Genomic DNA, 21,023 nt, shown 5'->3' on the forward strand with positions numbered 1-21,023 from the left:
CTCCTCACTGACATCTGCCAACCACTGCCAAATTTGGGAGAACCACTCCACAAATTAATCAAGAAAAATTCTGACATAGTCATACTGCCCCCTGGCCTAGACATCTCCATCACCATCTCCACAAATAGCCCCATCCTGAAAGATGATGGAGACAAGCACACCAGTACAAAAGATAAGGTTGAAACATCTGCAATCAACTTCAGCTGAAAATGCTGAGTTCTATTCCTAGCCAAGCTGTTCCAATACAATTACAATACTGATGTCTACCTGACAATGTGGAACATTGCCCAGTATATCTGGTCTTCAAATGGTTGGACAAATCCAATCCAGCCAATTACCATCCCATAAGTTACTGTCAATCATCAGCAAAGTAATGGAGGATGTCATCAACAGTGCGATCAGGCAGCACTTGTTCCATAATACCTTGATCATTAATGCTCACTTTAAGTTCTGCACCTGTCTCCAGATCTCATTATAGCAAAGTACCAAAGTGAGAATGCTTATCCTCAACATCAAGGCAGCATTTGATCAAATATAGTATCAAGGAGTACTCGTAAAATTAAAGTAAATGGGAATCGGGGGGAATCTCTCCATTGGTCTTCCATTTAACATAAGGTGAAAAGTGGGGATATTTGCTGATGATTGCACAGTGTTCAGTACTATTTGTAACCCCTCAGATACTGAAACTGTTCTTACCTATGTGCAGCTGGACCTAGGTATCTTTCAGGCTTTGGTTAATGAATAGTCTGTAATAGTAGTATTCCCACCACACAACTTCTCAGCAAATATCATCTCCAACAAGAGGGATTCTAACCATCGCCCCATGACATTCAGTGACATTACAGTCACTGACACCCTCACCATCAATATCCTGAGGCTTTCCATTGACCAGAAACATGTAAATACCGTGGCTACACAAACAGGTCAAAGGCTGAGAATTAGGTAATGAATAACAACCCTCCTGTTTCTCCACAGCTTGTCCACCATTTGAAAGGTATAAATCAGGAATATGATGAAATACTCTCCACTTGCCTGGATGAGTGCAGCTCCATTAAAACTCAAGAAGCTTGACACCATCCAGGACAAAACAACCTGCTTCACTCACGCCCTATCAAACACTTTAAACATTCACAAGCTCAACCAACGGCACACGGTGGCAGTAGTGCAAATCACCTAAAGCTGCACAACAGAAACATGCATAGGTTCCTTTGACAGTGTCTTATAAACATGTAGACTTTACCACCTATAAGCACAAGGGCTGCAGACAAATGGGAACATCACCACAAGCAACCTCCCCACCAAGTCTTATACCATCCTAACTTGGAAATATATCACTATTCCTTCACTGATGTTGGGTTAAAATCCGGCAATTCCCTCCCTAAATGCTCTGAGTTTGTATTTTTTGTGCCGCAGCAGTTCAAAAAAATTGCTCATCTCCACCTTCTCAAGAACAATGAAGGACAGGCAGTAAATGCTGATGTTGTCAGTGATGCCCAGCATCCACGAATGAATTAACACAAAATCTAAAACCATACATCAAAATGTTGACTTATTCGATACATTTAAATTTTAAAGATGATTTTATTTTAATCCCAAATTTTATTGATCATGGGGTTCCATGAAATCAATCTGCTGATTGAAAATGTAACATTGAACTCAGAAGCAGAAAACATCCTCTACTTTTGACCTTATGTTGGAAGGAAGGTCATTGATGAAACAGTTGAAGGCTTGCAATCTAAAATAAGACAATTTAAGATAAATCTTTCTCTACTCATTTAAGTATAATCTGCATATAATTTAGAATAAATGTACCTTATCTACATTTTGGCACCTATTTGACTTTTTCTTTAAACGTAAGTTGGCATTTTGAATGATGCAAATAACACCCCAACGAAAAAGTCAACTTTTGGTTTTGTTTATTTTGAGTATTGAATTCAGGATCAGTATGTGGTTTTTATATGAAGAGAAGAACAATACCTACTGAATTTGGAGGGGGAGGGTGGGGAATTCTCCTGAAAAATTCTAAGTGCCAAAAACTGGTGTAAATCTGTTTTTTCAACGGGAGTTTCAGAACTCCCACACTCTGTGCACTGCAGAGTGCTCGAACATAAATCACATGAAGAGTCGGGCGTGGGCCTACTCCCGCTGGAGAGGCCGACAGCATAGTGTTGAGCAGGTGACTGTGCATGCACCAATCTGTCAGAGCCAAGATCGCTGGCCAGCCCCACAAACCCCCATCGCTAGCCGTGCAGCCTCCCCATGGCCCGATCTCTGCCCCCCACAATCATGACGTGGAGATGCTGGCATTGGACGGGGATAAACACAGTCAGAAGTCTCACAACACCAGGTTAAGGTCCAACAAGTTTATTTGATAGTAAACCCACTAGCTTTCAGGGTTTGCTCCTTCGTCAGGTGAGTTACAAAGGGGCAAACCCCGAAAGCTAGTGGGTTTACTATCAAATAAACTTGTTGGACTTTAACCTGGTGTTGTGAGACTTCTTACTGTGTTTACCCCACAATCATGTCAGGGCCCAGTCACAAGATCCCTGTGAGCCAAACCCCTTCCCATCGCAGTCCCAACCCCATCCGCTGTGCCAACTGTTTTTACCCCCCCAGCCCAAATGCCCTCCCACAGTCCTAACCCCATCCACCTCACCAGCCCATTCTGATCATGTTTCCCACCTTCCCCCACCAATCCTGTCTGCAGAGTCACAGCGTGACACCCCACCCCCATCAATCGCCCCACTAGACCTCGCTCCCTAGGCCTCGCTCCACCCATTGGCACTGCCCCATGCCCAATGGGCAGTGCTAAGGTGCCACCTGGGCATTGGCACTTTGTCTCTTGAGCAGTGCCAAGGGACACAGACTGGCACTGCCAGGGTGCCGATGCCCAGAGGCTACGCCCCCCGCCCGACCCTTTAGGGAACCCTGAGCGCTCTCCCTTCGAGATCGGGCTGCCAGTACCTGAAAGGAGGGAGTTACTGTAATCCCTGCTGGTGTGAAATACTCCTAGAAGGGCGGGAGATGCCACAACCCCCGCCCTTCCCCCTGCATACTCCCACGATTCCCCTGCATACCCAATGCAGCTCCAGGCCTCTTTCTGGCACGGAGTTGATGGCGCTAGAAATTTTATTCAGGGAGAGGCACTTGTGTTCAGATGCCCAGTGTGGGTTGCCCTAATCCAGCAAAGCTGCAATCTCCTGGCCCGCTGCTCTAATTTATTAGCACAGTGGGATGGGAGAATCGCCACCCTTATCTTTATAGCGGAGTCTCGTTACTGAGATTACTGAACTCAAAGACCAATTCTCAAGTTTTAGGTTTATTTGTTAGTGTCACAAATAGGCTTATATTAACACTGCAATGAAGTTACTGTGAAAATCTCTTAGTTGCCACATTCCGGCGCCTGTTCGGTTACACTGAGGGAGAATTTAGCATGGTCAATGCACCGTACCAGCACATATTTAGGAATCCAGAGTATCCAGAGGAAACCTACACAGACACAGAGAGAACGTGCAGACTCCACACAGACAATAACCCAAGCTGGGAATTGTACCTAGATCTCTGGCGCTGTGAGACAGCAATGCTTGCTACTGTGCCACCATGCCACCCCTGAGGATAAGAAATTTCTGGATCACAAGTTCTTGAGTGTGACCACTCAACTGAATCCAGTGATAAAAGAGTTCACAAGGGCAGTGGGAGGAATCAGGAAGACCCCAGGTCTCTGAATTTGACACGAGCTAATGGATCTGAATAGTTATGAAGAAGGGTGGCAACAGTGACTTAGAGGAAGGCAAATGTAATCCTCTGATGAGGTAGAGGAAGCAGCTTGATTTGCTGACTTTGGTTGGAACTTTGTCTGGCGGTTTCACCATGTGAACTCATATCTCCAACCAGACTGCCCAGTCAAACAGCCCGCCCCACCATTCCCCCCCCAGCAGAGAGAGAGACCAAGTGAGTAGGGAATTAGATTCATGTGGTAAAATCTGGTCAGTTTTTCTTTCAGGTTTAAATATAGGTTATGAGTCAAGCTCTAACATAGAACTAACAATCTGTGGTAGACAGGCAATGGCTCGTACTTAAAGAAATATTACAGTCTGCAACAGATATACATTCCTCTAAGGCACAAACACCCAGAGGGAAAGATAAATCAACCATAGTTAATGAAAGAAGTTAAAGATTGCATTAGTTCAAACGAAGTGGCTTATAAGAACACCAGGGAAAGTAATAATTAGCCTGAGGATTGGGAGCAATTTAGAACCTAGCAAAGGAGGACCAAGAAACTGATTAAAAAAGGGAAAAAGCAAAGGAGGACCAAGAAACTGATTAAAAAAGGGAAAAAGACTAGTGAGGAACATAAAGGTGGACCATAAAAGCTATTTAGTCTAATGACTTTAATCAGGCAATTGAGGTGGGCCTGATTAGAATATGAACTCCCTGATTAATGGCCAAATTAATGGGCCAATCAGGGAGCCTCTTATTATCTATTTAACCAGGAGTGTCAGTTCCTCTGGGACTCCTAGTGCAGACTGCTAACTGAAAACACTCTGTATGCTGTTGTCAGATTGTAAATAAAGGGATTTTCTTAAAGTGACTTCTGCCCCAAGGACTTATTACATTTAGGTACATGAAAAAAAAGATTAGTTTGGGCAAATGTGAGTCCATTGCAGGTATGAACAGAAGAATTTTTAGTTGAGGACACGGAAATGGGTGAGAAACTAAACTGTTACTTTGCATCTATCTTCACGGAGGAAAGTAAATCTTCCACAAATACTAGGTTGCAAAAGGACATATGAAACTGAGGAACTAAAAGTATTAGTAAAGAAGCAGAACTTGAAAAGTTAGTTGGATTGACGGTTGACAAATTCGCCAGACCTGATAAGGTGTATCCCAGAGCGTTGAAGGAAGTTGCTGGCTAGAGAGAGAGTGGGTGCATTAGTGGTTATCTTTCCAAGTTCTGTAGATTATGGTAAGGTTCTTGCAGACTGGAAAATATTAAATGTAACCTCTCTATATAAGGGAGAAAGAGGGAGAATGGAGAACTACAGACCTGTTAGGTCGATGTCAGTAGTAGGAAAATGTTAGAATCTATTATAAAGATGGGACAACTGGATATTTAAAAAAGAATTGTAAAATTAGACAAGAGTCAAGGTGGATTTATGAAAGGGAAATCATGTTTGACAAACATCTGGAGTTTTCTGAGGATATTACTTATAGCATTGATAAAGGCTTTTGATAAGCTTCCGGGGTAGTAAATAAAATTACAGCGGATGGGATTGGGGGCAAAATAGTAGTATGGATTTAGAACTTGTTAACAGGCAGAAAGTAAAAAGGGATAAGCAGATCATTCTCAGAATGAAAGACTGGTATTATTAGAGTGCCCAAGGATCAGTGCTGTGGGTACCAATTGTAATGTTTCCATATTGCTGATGACACCAAGCTGGAATGCAAGTTCTGAGGCTACAAGGAGGCTCCAAGAGCACTTGGACAGGCTAAGAGAATGGGCTAGAACATGGTAGATGGAATTTAATGTGAATAAATGTGAAGTTATTCACTTTGGTACAGAAAAACATTTCTGGGCCCAGCCTTAATATTTAGGTTGGTGTGATGAGTTCCCACATCTGGGGGAAGCCAGAAATGATCTGGTTCAGGCCTCTTGTGGGGGGTTGGGGGTTGTCTTCCTCAGAAGCCCTCCTGATTTTGGGCTACCCGGCTTAAGGTCTGTAACTACTGCACCTCCCTGCCCACCTCCCAGCCTCTACCCCGATACTCCAAAACCTCGCTGTTCAATCCTGCCAGGCTTCCATATTCTCCCAGCCCAGAGACCCTCAAAACTCACCTTTTCCCGGAATCCCAGGACTTTGGTTCCAGGGATTGCTTGCAATTCCATTCCTGTCCACTGCAGCTTCTAACAATGCAGGGACTAGAAGCCTGCCAGTCACCCAGATTGTCTGGTAGCTCTCTAAGGCAGGGCTTACTCTCTGGTAAGGGACTGAAGTCCCACCTGCAGCCAATTAATCTTCATGCAATAGGAAGGATGTGATTGTGCTAGAAAAGGTGTAGAGGAGATTCACCAGGATGTTGCCTTGGACTGGAGTGTTTCAGCAAAGAGAGGCTGGTAAGGTGGGGGTGGTTTCCTTAGAACAAAGGAGGCTGAGGACAGACAGATTGGGTGTACAAAATTATGAGTGATGTAGATAGGAAGAAACTTTTCCTCTTACTAGAGACGTCAATAACCAGGAGGGCATAGATTTAAGGTAAGGGGCAGGAGATTTAGATGGGGTAGTGGAAATCTGGAGCTCTCTGCCTGAAAGGGTGGTTGAGGTGAAAACCCTCATAATATATAAGAAGCATTTAAGTGCACACTTAAAACACCATAGCATACAAGGCCAAGAACCAAGTGCTAGAAAATGGAATGATGACAGGTTTTTGATGGGCCGAAGGGCCTCTTTCTGTGCTAAAAACTCTAGGATGCTATGGCTATGACTGGCTGCGGATAGGAAGTATCACTCTTCAGATGGCAGGACGGAAAAACTGCATTTCAAAAGATTCAGGCCTTTAAGATATCTGTTGTAGGAATTTCTAGAGAAATCACCGGAACTACAGATACATAATAATGCAGAAAAACATACTCGCTCAATGTCCAGGTTAAGGCACATTAGCTCAACATTGCAAAGCTTGTGCTAATCTGATTAAACCTATTTTCTTCAGAGCGTCAGCCAATGTCGATTTTTCCTGCAATTTTTAAGTAACCTCTGCTGAGAAATGATGAAACAACTGCTTTTTAGCACATCAGCACAATTCTATCCTACTGTATCAAACTGATAAGGTCAGGAGGGAACTCTGAACTATTGAAAATACTGACTGTACCTAACTTGCCAAAGCTTTGTGCTGGATACATAAAAGTAGATTCTGTTCCCTTCTTCAGCAATGTCATTTCATCATCAATTTATATAGACATAGACACAGAATTCTACAGTGCAGAAAGAGGCCATTCAGCCCATTGGGTATGCACCAAACACGATCCCATCCAGATCTTATCCCTATATCCCAACATATTTACCCACTAATCCCTTTAACCTATGCATCCCAGGACACTAAGGGGCAATTTAGAATGGCCAATCAACCTAGCCCCCACATCTTTGGACTGTGGGAGGAAACCAGAGCACCTGGAGGAAACCCACGCAGACACAGAGAGAATGTTGAAGCACTTTACACCTAAAAAAGAATGAACAACATCAATAATAACAACTTGTGTTTATATAGCGCCTTTTAATGTGGTAAAATGTTCCATGATGTTCTCAAAAAAGCACACACTGACATCAAGCCACATAAGGAGATGTTAGGATTGTTGGCCTAGCTTGGTTAAAGTGATATGTTTTAAGGAATGTCTTGAAGGAGGAAAGAGAGGTGACACGGATTCAGGAGAATATTCTACAGCTAACAGCCTTGACAGTGGAATGACAAAAATTGAGGATGTTCAAGTGGTCACAACTGAAGGAACACGTACCTTGGAGGGTTATAAGAGATTACAGAGATAGGGAGAGGCAAGAATTTCTAAACAAGAATGAGCAATTTTAAACTGAAGCATTACTTAAGCTTTACTTAACAAGACAGTGAATACAGGGCTAATGGGTGAACTGGACTCAGTGCAAGTTAGAACGCTGGCCAAAAGTACAGAGGAATGAGCACCTAACATAAAAACAGGGCAATCAGTCATTTCAAAACTATTTTCCAAACTTACTACCCATAGAAAGAAATAACACGAAACTAATGAATCAAATCTCTCCTTTTTAAACATTTCCCCTTTTCTGTTCCATTATTTTTCATAATACAAGTCAGTATGTTCATGCGTGCAGCCAGAATCCCTGATCTCCCGACAGATAATCCCTATGGAAATTTGAGGTGACCATTTGTAAGAGAACAAACATACAAAAGCGTACAATTCTGGAAAATAAGTCATTTTCTTACCCATTTAATTGATTATCTAATGTTGGAAATGTCTGCAAAAAGAATCTCTTCAGCAAGGTTGCTCTTTAGTCTGGATCCTGAGATGGAAAGTTCATTTGGGCCATGATTCTGGCTGATTTCTGGGACACAGTAAGCTAAAAAGGACCAGAAAATGCTACTTTCTATGGAGAAATTGATGGGAGAGAAAGGAGTAGCAGCATGGCTGTTGTCATTTTCACCCTCGGTGTGAGGATGAAATAAATATTTTGAGCCCACAGTGTGGTTTGGCAGAGATTGCTTCTCCTGCTCAGGGGCCTGGTGGTAGAGCTGCTTTTCAACTGCTGAGGGGGTTGGTGTTTGCACAGGGGGGACATTTAGGAACGCTTCAACGTTGGCCTCTGACATTATGACTCGCATTTTTCAATGATCTAGGCCTGGACTGTGCTGAATGTTTAGTTGACCAGCTGCTGGGCAATGAAGTTACAGTGTTGGGAAAGATATCTGTAGTAATTCCTGTTTATCAGTTTGGTAAATAACAACTGCAATTCTTATTTACATATTACTATAATGCAGAGGTTTTCAGTCTCGGGGCTTCCAAACTGAACCAATACAAAAGCCCATGCTTCATAGGGTGATCCTCCCACTCTGGTCCCTGATTAGTTACGTAACCCACTCGGCAGAGCACCCCTGAAAGGGTACATACAGCATATACCTCCCCTTCTAAGTTTTTTTGTATCAATAATGATTAAAGTTACTCACTCCCCAATAATTAGAACATGCATTCAGTCCATTACAAAATGAGGTTCAACAGATTTATTTGGAATCACAAGCTTTTGGAGCACTGCTCCTTCATCAGGAGCAGTGCTCCGAAAGCTCGTGATTCCAAATAAACCTGGTGGATTTTAACCTGAGACTTCTTACTGTGCCCACCCCAGTCCAATGCCAGCATCTCCACATCATCATAAGTTAAATCTTTCAGGTAGTTTTCGATTTCCAGTGGAGCTGTGTAACTCCTTGTCAGGGTTGCTTACACTGGGGTGCTTTCTGAAGAAACCCTCAGTTACTGGTTACCCAATTTCTTTCATTTCCATGGGGACGACAGACTCAGCTTTCATAGGCTTTCTTGGTATTTCATTGCTTGGATAGTCAATAACACTTCTTGCTGGTGACATGGCTTCAGGTGCCAGCACTGGCTGCTGGGACAACTCTCATCCTTGTAAATGGTCTATGTGCATCTGGACGATTCTTCCTTATACGTCCACTTCATAAGATAAAGGTTCTGTTTTTGTACAACAAATTCTGGGACCCAACTCAAGCCACTTTCAAATTTTCTGACATGCACAGGTTCCTTCACTGAAAATGACCTTGTTGATATGCCTGAATCACGATTCTTCGTCTGGCTGCACTGACTGGCCTTTACCCTACCCAGAAAATTTAGAAACACTAGGCTTAATCTGGTCCTAGGATGCCAGCCCATCAACAACTCTGCTGGCAGTACTCCAGTTGTAGAGTGCAGAGTGGTTTTATAGCCCAGAAGGAATTGTGAGTTCTGGTCTCCTGGCTGTTTCTTAAGGCTGCCTTGATGGTTTGGACAGCTAATTCAGCCAGTCCATTGGATGCTGGGTGCTAAGGCGCAGTCTTGATATGCTTGATACCATTTAACAAGGTGACATTTTGAAATTGAGCACTTGTGAAGGCCATTTCATTATCCGACACTGTGACTTCAGGTAACCTGTGGGTCGAAATGCACTGATGCAATTTCTCAATTATAGCCTGCAACACCAAAGACTTTATTTCAAACATGTTCATCCACATTGGATGGGCATCGACAAGTAGCACAAAACATGGTGCCCAGGAATTGCCCCATATAATCAACATGAACTTGCACCCATGGTCAGCTCATCCTCTCCCAAGGCGACAGTGGGGCTATAGCAGGCAACCTTTGTTGTAAATTGTACCTTTCACAATGCTTCACTAGACTCTCAATGTTGGCATTGATGCCAGGCACAATACATACCTTCTGGTGAGCATTTTCATCTTAGATATATCAAGGTAGGCACTTGGTAATTCGGTTAGGAGCAACTCTCTTCCTGGTACTGGGATGACTACACTTACTCCCCAACATATGATGCCATCTTCACAACTTAATTTATCCTTTTATATATAGTATGGTTTCATCTCTTCAGAAACTGGCTCACTGGCCCCAGCTTATTAGTATCCAGTGCCTCACTTTGGATGACAGTGGAAGCTTGCTGGTCCAGTTTCCAGTCGAAACTGGCAATGTGTCCAAGAAATTCAACGCCATAACAATTTCCTGCGGTACTGGGGGAGGTACTACACTCTCTGGTAAAGTCAGGTGACCAAGCACTTCCACATTCGTTACGCGTTCCAGACCAGTGCCTGAATGTATATTCATAGGTAGACAGGACTTACGCCCAATGCTGAATTCTTGCTGATGCTATTGGTGGAATAGTCTTGTCCTCTTTAAAAATACTCAAGAGTGGTTTGTGGTCCGTAACAATGGTAAAGTGCCCCCCATACACGTACTGGTGGAACTTCTTTACATGATATACTATTGACAAGCCTTCTTTTTCAATCTGTTAGTGGCCTTTTTCAGCCTCTGAGAAGGTTCTTGAGATGTGTCCGAAAGGTCTTTTAGTTTCTTTGTCCATATTCTGTCACGTTACTGCGCCAATACCACATGGGGAGATGCCACAGGTTAACACCAAATCCTTAGAGGGTTGAAATGCACAAGTAAACTTGATGAATGTAACAATTGCTTTACTGTATTAAAACTTCTCTCTGGGTAATCTTCCAAAACTAACGCTGGTGCATCTGTAGCAGCAAATGCAAGGGGGCCAATAATGTTGACAAATTTGGCAGAAAACACCCACAGTAATTTAACATCCTAAGAATGACTTGAGTTGAGTTTCTGGGGGCTGGTGCTTCCTTTATACTTGTAGGCTTCAGGGTATTGAATACTCCTGCACTGATAACATCTATTTCAATCCGAAGTTATTGACTGGCTCTTTTAAACTTCTCTCTCTTTTTGTGGTTGTATTTGCTTCCCATGTTAAATTCATACCTTCATTTTTGGTGCCACTGTTAACTGCAGCTTTCCACCCTAACAGGTGGATGGCATCATTTTGCTGAAGCTCCTGTGAACCTTTCTCAGTGCTCTCCATCGCCAATATTATCTCCAATGCCTCCTTAAAATTTCTATCTGCCTCTGCCAATAGCTTTGAGTGGACTATTATTATTTATCAAGCAGAATAAACAGTCCCACAGCATCTCATGGGGAGTGGTTCTGAAGTTGCAGTGCTCTGAAATCTGCCTTAACTTGCTATGGCTGAGTTAAATTTAAGTTATTGCAATATTATCAATGATTTTGGGTGGTAGTGTGTTTTCACCAATTCAACTATCTCAGTGAATGACTTGGAGTTGGGCTGCTTGATAATGTAAGTATGCATGTTAAATTGTAGTCTCACATGCACTTAGAATTTACTTTTTCTTCCCCTCCCTCCTCTATTTTGTTGGCTATGAAAAAGTAGCCCAAACGCTTTATGTATTGCATCCAACTGTCCTCAGGGGCTATACCAATAAAGGGATCCATCTGTCTGAAAAGGGGCATATCTGCAAAAACCCTTCTGTTTCTCAACGTGAACTGAACTTCAAAGTAACTTATACTCAGGATATTTGGACTGCTTTTTTTTCTTTTATCCTTATCGCCAATATAATAATTCCTGTTTACCAGTTAGGTAAAAGTTAGATAAACAGAACTGCAATTTTTATGGCTGCCAGTCTGCTTCCAGGATCAAACTGATGCAAAAGCCCATATTTGCTAGAGTGATTCCCCCACCCTTGTCTATGATTGATTACCTGGGTCACATGACCCTCTCAGCAGATCACCCCTTAAAGGGGACAAACACCAGAATATACTTCATTGACCTTCAAAGGAAAGGGGGAGAAAGTGACATTTAGGGAAGGAGGCATACTAGCACTGCCAGAGACTTGGGTTCAATTCTGGTTCCAGGTCACTGTCAGTGTGGAGTTTGAACATTCTCCCTATGTCTGCATGGGTTCCATTCGGGGGCTCCAGTTTCGTCCCACACTCCAGAAATGTGCAGTTAGGTTGATCAGTTATGCTAAATTAGTGCTTTGTGTCAGAGGGACTAAGGTAAATATGTGGACTTACGGAACTAGGACCTGGGTGGGATTGTTGTCGAAACAAAGTCAATGGGCCGAAAGGCCTCCTTCTGCACTGCAGGGATTCTATAATTCTATGAATGGCAAAGAAGTGAAAGAATAATTTTAAAATTTATATTTAAAATTCCATGTGATCACTGTAAAGGATATTTCTTTTAGCACCAATGAAATGCGTACATTTTTAACCTCAAGTCAAATAATTTTATTCCTGTAAATGTTCCATATTATAGCAATGGCTGAACCATTGCCAAGCTTGGTAGTAGTGGATGTGTGTTAAACATCAGCAACTGTATTCCAAGCAACACTATCTTTGAGCAATACGACAGGAGATTAATTTTAAACAAGCTGCTGCAATGTTATCCCCACTTTAGATAAGCACCCAAAGTCAAATTACCCTTTTTTGGTGCTAATAAAAATACTTTCCTCCATGATACTACTGTACTGTTTTGGATGGATCACACTCTGTCTCCAGGAGCTTGTCAATAATTCCAGGAATTTTCCCTCTGCACTAATATTAGTTTCAAAATCACTTCACTTGAAAATACGAGTTCCTAAAATGTGTAATATGCAATATAAATTGGTGCTTAACTCAAAATAAATCTTGCCTTACAGAAAACCTTATCTTGCAGGAATAAAAGGCAATATTTTTCACTGACGCAAAATATTGTACACAGCTAGATTTTGTATTACACTCTACTTTTCCCCATACTACTATATCATTATCTTGAAAGGTTAAATAAATACAAATAAAACACAACAAATGTACACCTTTCAAATGTAATGAGCACCAGCACTTAAAAAAAGCAGATTAAATTATTCTGGAAGACATGCAATGAAAAGTAGGCCTAAGCTAATAAAATATTAAATGTATAATTGTCTGCTGGTGTATCGCCTATTCTAACCTGGACAATTCATACTCTACTGATACTTAGAAAGAGGAGAAGCAGCAGGTTGAAAGGATCAAGTTACAGAAAGTTTTATTTGGTACCCTTCCTTCTTCCCGTTATTTGTTAATCTTTTCGCTGGCTGAGGAGAAAGTGCAAAGAAGTCTTCTCGAAGTGGTCACATAAATCTTCAGTCACTATTTTCACCATGTCAATTTTTCAGAACAGCTTTGGGTATCCCATTTTTAAAGGTTTGTACTGAAAATGGAAAGAGTAACTTGGGAATCATTATAAGATTGGAATAAAGAAGCAGATGGTCTGTTTTTGGGTGGTTGAAAAAAATGATTGAAATTTTCCAAATCAAGATGATAATGATAACTAATAATGAATGCTATCATCAATTGATCATGATGCCTTCCAGAATTGTGCCATCATTTTCAACCTATCTATTCTGAAATGCAAATGGAACCACAATTCAAAATGCGCATACCTTCCTCCTGGAGGAAGTGGTTTTATCACAAGAAACTTGGATCTATTCCAGTCACTGGAAAATTGTGACATTGCTGATCACTAATTTGAATACTGCACTGGCAGCAGAAGATGATCCCTCATCCTAGAAATGAAATTGGTCATTAAACAGCTGAGTAATGAGCTATTCACCTCCCTGCACATCTTGTCCATTGAATCAAAGCTGGTCACTTAAAACAGCTGCTTGCTCAGGTGTTCCTGCAGTACAGCTAGCTGGATCCTCATTACAGTGCAAAGCACAACACAATGTGGGACAGGGACAAACATTATTAGAGTTCACAGCCCAGGATGCAGCGGTCCCATGACTGTGAGAAGAAACAAATGGTGGCTAATTCAAGAGAGAAGAAAACAGAAGAGGGCATATTGTGGAATTAATGGAATTGCAAAGAAACTGTAACATTTATGTTCTTTTGTTTCTGATACTGCTTAATAATAAATAATAATTTTGATAGCGAAACAAATCAAAATAATGGAAACATGGTAATTGGAATTAAAATGAACAGGTACAAGGTCACAACATGAATGTGTATATATGAACAGCCATATTTTCCCCATGACGCATTTCATTACTAAATAATTAAAATGCATTATTAAAATAATTTTTAAAAATATTTGGATTAAATAAAATATGAAAGGGATTAAACTATTAAAAACACACATGGAAACATGATAGAAAAGTCTAATAAATAATGCAAAGCTGGTATTGAACAGGAGGCCAGACATTGGAGAAGTTGCATGGATGAGACAGAAATAAAAACATGTTTACAACTTACATTTAGAAGCTATTAAAAAGCAAAAGGAATGATATAAGCAAAAAAAGAATGTGATAAAATGGGAAGAATATTAGGGTGGAAATCTTTATCCCCTCCTCCTCAGAACAGGGCAGGCAGAGGAGTTAAAAGTAAAAGGAAACAGGAAAGCGAACTCCTACCTGCCCTCTCTGGCTTTAACTGCAAGCAGTCTCACAACACCAGGTTAAAATCACGAGCTTTCAGAGCACTGCTCATTCACCAGGTGAGTGGAGACCTCTCCATTTACCTGATGAAGAAGTAGCATTCCGAAAGCTCATGATTCCAAATAAACCTGTTGGACTTTAACCTGGTGTGGTGAGACTTCTGCTCACCCCAGTCCAACGCCGGCAACTCCATCATGGCTTTAAACGAGCTGGGCTTGGGCGGAAGGCAACCCAATCCACTCTCTGGAGGTGGACCATTTAAACTTTAAGGAGGCAACACACTTCCATTTTAACAATTTTTACCTTCAACATTTGTTAGTCAGATTCCCCAGGTCTCAGAAAACCCTGAAAGCAGGTGAGATGTGTCAGATCGATCTGGCAAGTGTCTTTATTGCATTCCATGTGGATCAGGGTGTGTAAACATGCGTATTCCACCCCCACAGAATGAGCCACACTGAATCCGGGTTCATGGGACAATCTGTTGGCACTGATTACAGGTTTTTCTGCTCCCACAACCTCTGCAATGTCCATTCGGAGGGCCTCCTGGTGTCCTCTGGGGAGATGCTGCACTCGTGTCTAGCACTGCATCAGTGGAGCGTGCTCTGTGCTCTGTTACAACACTGTTCAGCTACTGATCCCCAGCCACTTAATACACCCGCTGCAACCAGGATGCTCCTTCCCTTTAACAGCTACAGGCTGGCTTCAAGTTGTACAGTCTGGAGAAAGTGGTGCAAGCCTCTCACAAGCTTGGGCCCCCTGCTCAGGGGCAGTTTCTTAGCAGCAGCGTGTTGCAAGCCTGAGAATTAGCACACAGCACAAAGTTCGTACACTATCTGCTTTGGAAGCAATGGGCACAGATCAATCAAAGATAATAATCCCTTTGCCCATCTTCAGGCTATATCTAATGTTGTCCCACCAGTGCAGGAAATGGGAAGGTGCACCCTGGCATTATTGGAGGGTATATTTCTGAGGGTAAATTTAAAGACAGGCCACTAAGTGAATGGGAATGTAAATCAGGATGGATTTCTAAGGTGTAGTTGAATCAACACCACTTGCTTAGAGAACCATAGAGCCATAGAATCCCTACAGAGCAGAAGTAGGCCATTCGGCCCGTTGAGTCTGCACCAACTCTCTGAAATCTCTTACCCAGGCTGACCTAAGCATCTCCTATCCCTGCATGTTTACCATGGCTAACCTACCATTTACCACCTAAGCTACATATCTTTGGACACTAAGGGGCAATTTAGTATATATGGTCACCCAAAGTAAAAGTTAGCCCCATTGTCTCTTTGTTTTGCTATGTTGTTTTCCTTCCTCTGCCTAAGTCTCTCCTTCTCTCCCATTGGGTGGGATTCTCCCCATAGCCTGCCACTGGGAGGGCAGCGCGATATCAGCCAGGAACAGAATCTTCTGGCTGGAAAACTGCTGCTAAGGGTGCGCCGTCGGCAGGACCAGATCCCGCCTGCATGAGCAGCTAGAAGATCATCTCACTTTGTTTTTTTTTCAGCAATATCAATATCATTTTTTTCCTTCTCCACCTATCCTGTATCTTGCCTTCTTGGGCAGGATTTTCCAGCCCTTCCCACCAGCAGGATTTTCCAATCCTGCCAAAGGCGACCCCCGGAGGTGGGTTCCCTAGCGGCAGGATGGGCAAGCCATGCAAAGTGTGGGTCTGTAAGATCCTGCCAGCGGCCAATGACACGGTAAAATGTGCAGCGGGATGGCCAGGAAACCCCAGTCTCTTACTTGCCATTCACGCCACACTCCACTGCAGCAAAGTCAGAGGACTTGGTAGCCTGCAAAATCTCCATTCACGGTGGCGGAATGGGAAAATCCTGCCAGTGTGAATAGTGGTAAAATTCTGGCATTTGTCTTTTATTGTCTTTTATTCTTTACTCATTGTCTCTAGCCAATACTAGTCATCTTTTTTTTCCTATCATTTTGTCTCCACAGCCCACATGGCAGTGGAGGCGCAGGCCACTTTCAAGGTTCTCTTCTGCTAATTGTTGCTGAAAATCAAACAAAAAAGGGCCCTCACAGGAATATTGGTCAGGAACTAAATGGTGCTGATGGTCAGCAATAGAAACTTGTATGGCCACAGTCAGCCTCTGAGCTGATTTATTTGAGTCCTTCAGATAGCTCTCATGCCAGGGCATAAAATTATTTCTGATGCAATGTACATTGCAGGTACATTATGAATTACACACAAGTAATACCTCAACCATTACCCTGTCATTACTCGTTCCAATATTTATCCAACAATTTTGCCACAAGTTTTGAATAAAATCACCAGGTTTCTTCCTCTGAAACCAATTTAAACAAATATATTGGCCGAGACATATCCAGTTTCTTTCTCCACTGATTTTAAAACATATTTTAGGTCATCTGAAGCAAAGGAAGTCTGGTGCAGCCAAGGACTGTTCTCATGACAGCAATAATGGTCCAGAAAGTCCCACAGAGCATGGTCCTGCACCAGCTGAAGAGGAATCCTTACCAAACTTATCAGAACGTATTTTAGATTTTTGGTTGCAGGGAGATGGCCTCTAGCTGAAACTCAGCTAAAGTTCTGGGGACCCGGGTTTGGATCCCATCAGAGCAGCTGTTGGAATTTGAATTCTTTTAGGAGGGCACGGTAGCACAGTGGTTAGCACTGCTGTTTCACAGCTCCAGGGACCTGGGTTCAATTCCCGGCTCTGGTCACTGTCTGTGTGGAGTCTGCAAGTTCTCCTCGTGTCTGCGTGGGTTTCCTCCGGGTGCTCCAGTTTCCTCCCACAGTCCAAAGATGTGCGGGTTAGGTTGATTGGCAATGCTAAAATTGCCCCTTAGTGTCCTAAGATGATTAGGTTAGAGGGGTTAGTGGGTAATAATATGGGGGGTAGGGCCTGGGTGGGATTATGGTCAGTGCAGACTCGATGGGCTGAAGGGCCTCTTTCTGCACTGTAGGGTTCTACGATCTACGATCTATGATCTAACAGCAGAACAGTTAATACTCTAATTCTCAGCCAAGAAAGGAACATGGGCAGCACAATAGGCTACAGCTCTGAGGGTTGATTAAAGTTTGGCAATCACTGTCCAGTGACTCCCATTGCATATTGTGTGAGAACAGAATTGGGATCAACTGTGGTTCCTCCACAGCTAAATAATCCTCTGATGCTCACTGTTATAATTTATCAATGACTCCTTGGCCAAGGTAGCAGGATGTTATCAGTCTGTGGATCTATGCTCCGTGAAGAAAATTGGAAAGTAAACTAACATTCATGAATATCTCATTTTTCCACATATTTTCTGTTTCCCATCTCTGAAAATCAATCAAACTGGTTCAAAAAAAATTATACCGCTGAAATTGTTCATTGATTGTGAAGATAAACAGTGAAAGATTGCATACAGTTAATCATTTACACACAGGTAAAGTCATCTCTTTATATTTAAGATGAATATATAATCTGTATAAAATTCAGATTTATTAATGAGTTACCTGCAGCAAACAACAGGACAGCCACAGGTCTGTAGAATCTCCGACGGGTTCCTTGGCAGATTGAGATCAAGGCAACCAGAAAGGCAATAAGAATAATGGCAGCTCCAGCCAGAAGCAAAGCAACTGTGGCAATCTCCCAATCTATAACATAGAAAGCAAAAGAGGAATAACCTGATAACCCTGAATAGACACAGAAAAAATCATGTAATATTCACAACTGTAAGGTGCACAAACGGGTATATATGGAAAAGGAAGTATTGCCTCTGCTAATCTCTAACTTTTGAACAGCAAGTTCAAATCTGCCATGTGCAAAAAATAGTACAGTAACAGTTTGCCAGTGCACTGCATGCAAAAATAGCAGCCAACCAACCTGTCAAGAATTGTTTCCTGCATTTCTCAGGGGTTTACGTTTTCCTCTGAGGTAACACCAGATGCCACCTGACTTAGGCAGAGAGAGGGAAAACTTAAAAATCCAAACATACATTACCCAATTTCAAATCTAACTTTTGGAATGTAGTTTGACATGTACTGCATTCACTAGTAGGACTTTGCATAAATGCAAATTATCAAAATAGATCTGATTTTATTCCAGGTCAAGTGGTGTAAGATGGGATACATGTCATTGGGCGAAAGGTTATAGTTTAGCCTTAGATTAAGAAAATCACATAATCGATTGTTGCAATATCCCTTTAAGGGATCTTTAATGATTAGTAGCATGCTATCACTAGAAGGGAAGTGAGTCATATGATCCAGTCTAAGTTTTACTTTGGCCTGTGAGCAGAACACAAAGCACACACTCTGCTGTTGATGTCTTCAAACTTTCTTTCCATATATATATATTCTTTGTGCCTAGTTAAAATAACTCAATACACAACATGTTTACACAATTCCTTATGAGTGACTGGTGTTTCATATCACTATAAAACATGATGATTGTCACTGGTGGTCAAACAACTTGACAGCAAGATTATGTACAGGTACATGGCATGAGACAGCCCTTACCAGTTTGGCCAGGCAGTGACAAAGTATTATCTCACAGTATGCTCAGAATGCAGTGTGTTAACTTCACAGAAATTCTTTGAAAATACAAGTACAAGACGGTGATTAAATAAAGTGTTGGTAAGCATTTGGATCCATTGTGCTGAGTAGAACAGTGTGTTGACAGGCAAGTGATCAGAGTATGGGCTGCAGCAATAGCGAGCGAGGGAGAATCAAACAAAAACACTGTCATACAAATCAGTCCAGGGAAGGTTATGGTTATAATGGATGGATCTTTGGAAGTTGCTGAACATCTAATCAAATAAAACAACAATGAAGTTCAAAGGAATATTGTCAAAATGCCCACAAAATTCCACAGTTTGAATTGGGATGCAGCTAACCTAAAATCCAAATTCATAGAGTGCGATCATACCAGCTGTTCAAAGATTGCTCCTGCAGCGAGATCAGAGAATCTGGCACCCAGCCGAATCTCCTTTCATTGCAGCAGGAAAGGAAAAGCGCATGGGCATGAACGATGATAACATTCCAGCCATAATGTCTAAACAGCATACAGAACTATGATTCTTGATTCAGGTGTATCTGAACCAAACAAGCAAGCTATAAAATTTGCCGAGCAATTGCAAATGAAGGCCTACACAAGATTATAGTGTGATAGAGACATAAAGGTTTACAGCATGGAAACAGGCCTTTTGGCCCAACTTAACCATGCCACCCTTTTTTTAAACCCTTAAGCTAATCCCAATTGCCCGCATTTGACCCATATCCCTGTATACCCATCTTACCCATGTAACTGTCTAAATGCTTTTTAAAAGACAAAATTGTACGCTTCTACTACTACCTCTGACAGCTTGTTCCAGGCACTCACCACCCTCTGCGTGAAAAAATTGCTCCTCTAGATGCTTTGTATCTCTCCCCTCTCACCTTAAACCTATTGCTTCTAGTTTTAGACTCCCCTACCTTTGGGAAAAGATATTGACTATCTAGCTGATCTATGTCCTCATTATGCTATAGACCTCTATAAGATCATCCCTCAGCCTTCTACACTATGGAGAAAGAAGTTCCAGTCTATCCAATCTCTCCTTAAAACTCTAACCATCAAGTCCTGGTAGCATCATGGTAAATCTTTCCTGCACTCTTTCTAGTTTAAAAATATCCTTTCTATAATAGGGTGACCAGACTGCATACAGAATTCCAAATGTGGCCTTACCAATGTCTTGTACAACTTCAACAAGACATCCAAACTCCTGTATTCAATGTTCTGATGAATGAAACCAAGCATGCTGAATGCCTTCTTCACCACTCTGTCCACCTATGACTCCACTTTCAAGGAGCTATGAACACATACCCCTAGATCTCTTTGTTCTGTAATTCTTCCCAATGCCCTACCATTAACTGAGTAATTCCTGCCCTGGTTCAATCTACCGAAATTTATCATGTCGCATTTATCTAAATTAAACTTCATCTACCATTCGTCAGCCCACTGCCCCAATTGTTCAAGATCCTGTTGCAATTGGAAATAACTTTCTTCACTGTCTACTATGCCACCAATCTTCGTGTAATCTGCAAACTTACTAATTGTGCCTCCTATATTCTCATCCAGATCATTAATATAAATGACAAATAACAGTGGGCCCAGCACTGATCCCTGAGGCACACCACTGGCCACAGGCCTCCAGTTTGAAAAATAACCCTCTACAACCAACCTCTGGCTTCTATCAAGAAGCCAAATTTGTATCCGTACAGATTCCTCACTCTGGATCCCGTAAGATTTAACCTTATGCAATAACCAACCATGCAGTACCTTGTCAAAGGTCTTGCTGAAGTCTATGTAAACAACATCAACTGCACTGCCCTCATCCACCTTCTTGGTTACCCCTTCAAAAAACTCAATCAGATTTGTGAGACATGATTTTCCACTGACAAAATCATGCTTAACAGAAGAAGAACTGAAGGGTTCCCACCAGATGTGGACTACACTGGTAGACAGTTCAATATCATGTTAAACTTACTTATTCATCGATTAGAGTCC

At 42.0% G+C, this 21,023-nt stretch overlaps 1 protein-coding gene across 1 annotated transcript in view; it reads right to left on the minus strand.

Moving 5' to 3' along the window:
* tmem47 (transmembrane protein 47) overlaps nt 1–21,023 on the minus strand; it is a 58,821-nt gene that overhangs the window by 10,025 nt on the left and 27,773 nt on the right. Inside the window, exon 2 of the mRNA XM_080203934.1 lies at nt 17,996–18,136. Coding sequence (XP_080060060.1) covers nt 17,996–18,136 — 141 coding nt within the window. The remainder of the gene's footprint in view (nt 1–17,995; nt 18,137–21,023) is intronic.

The sequence above is a fragment of the Carcharhinus amblyrhynchos genome, chromosome 15 (genome assembly GCF_965287045.1).
Source record: "Carcharhinus amblyrhynchos chromosome 15, sCarAmb.v2.hapA, whole genome shotgun sequence".
Lineage (NCBI taxonomy): Eukaryota > Metazoa > Chordata > Chondrichthyes > Carcharhiniformes > Carcharhinidae > Carcharhinus > Carcharhinus amblyrhynchos.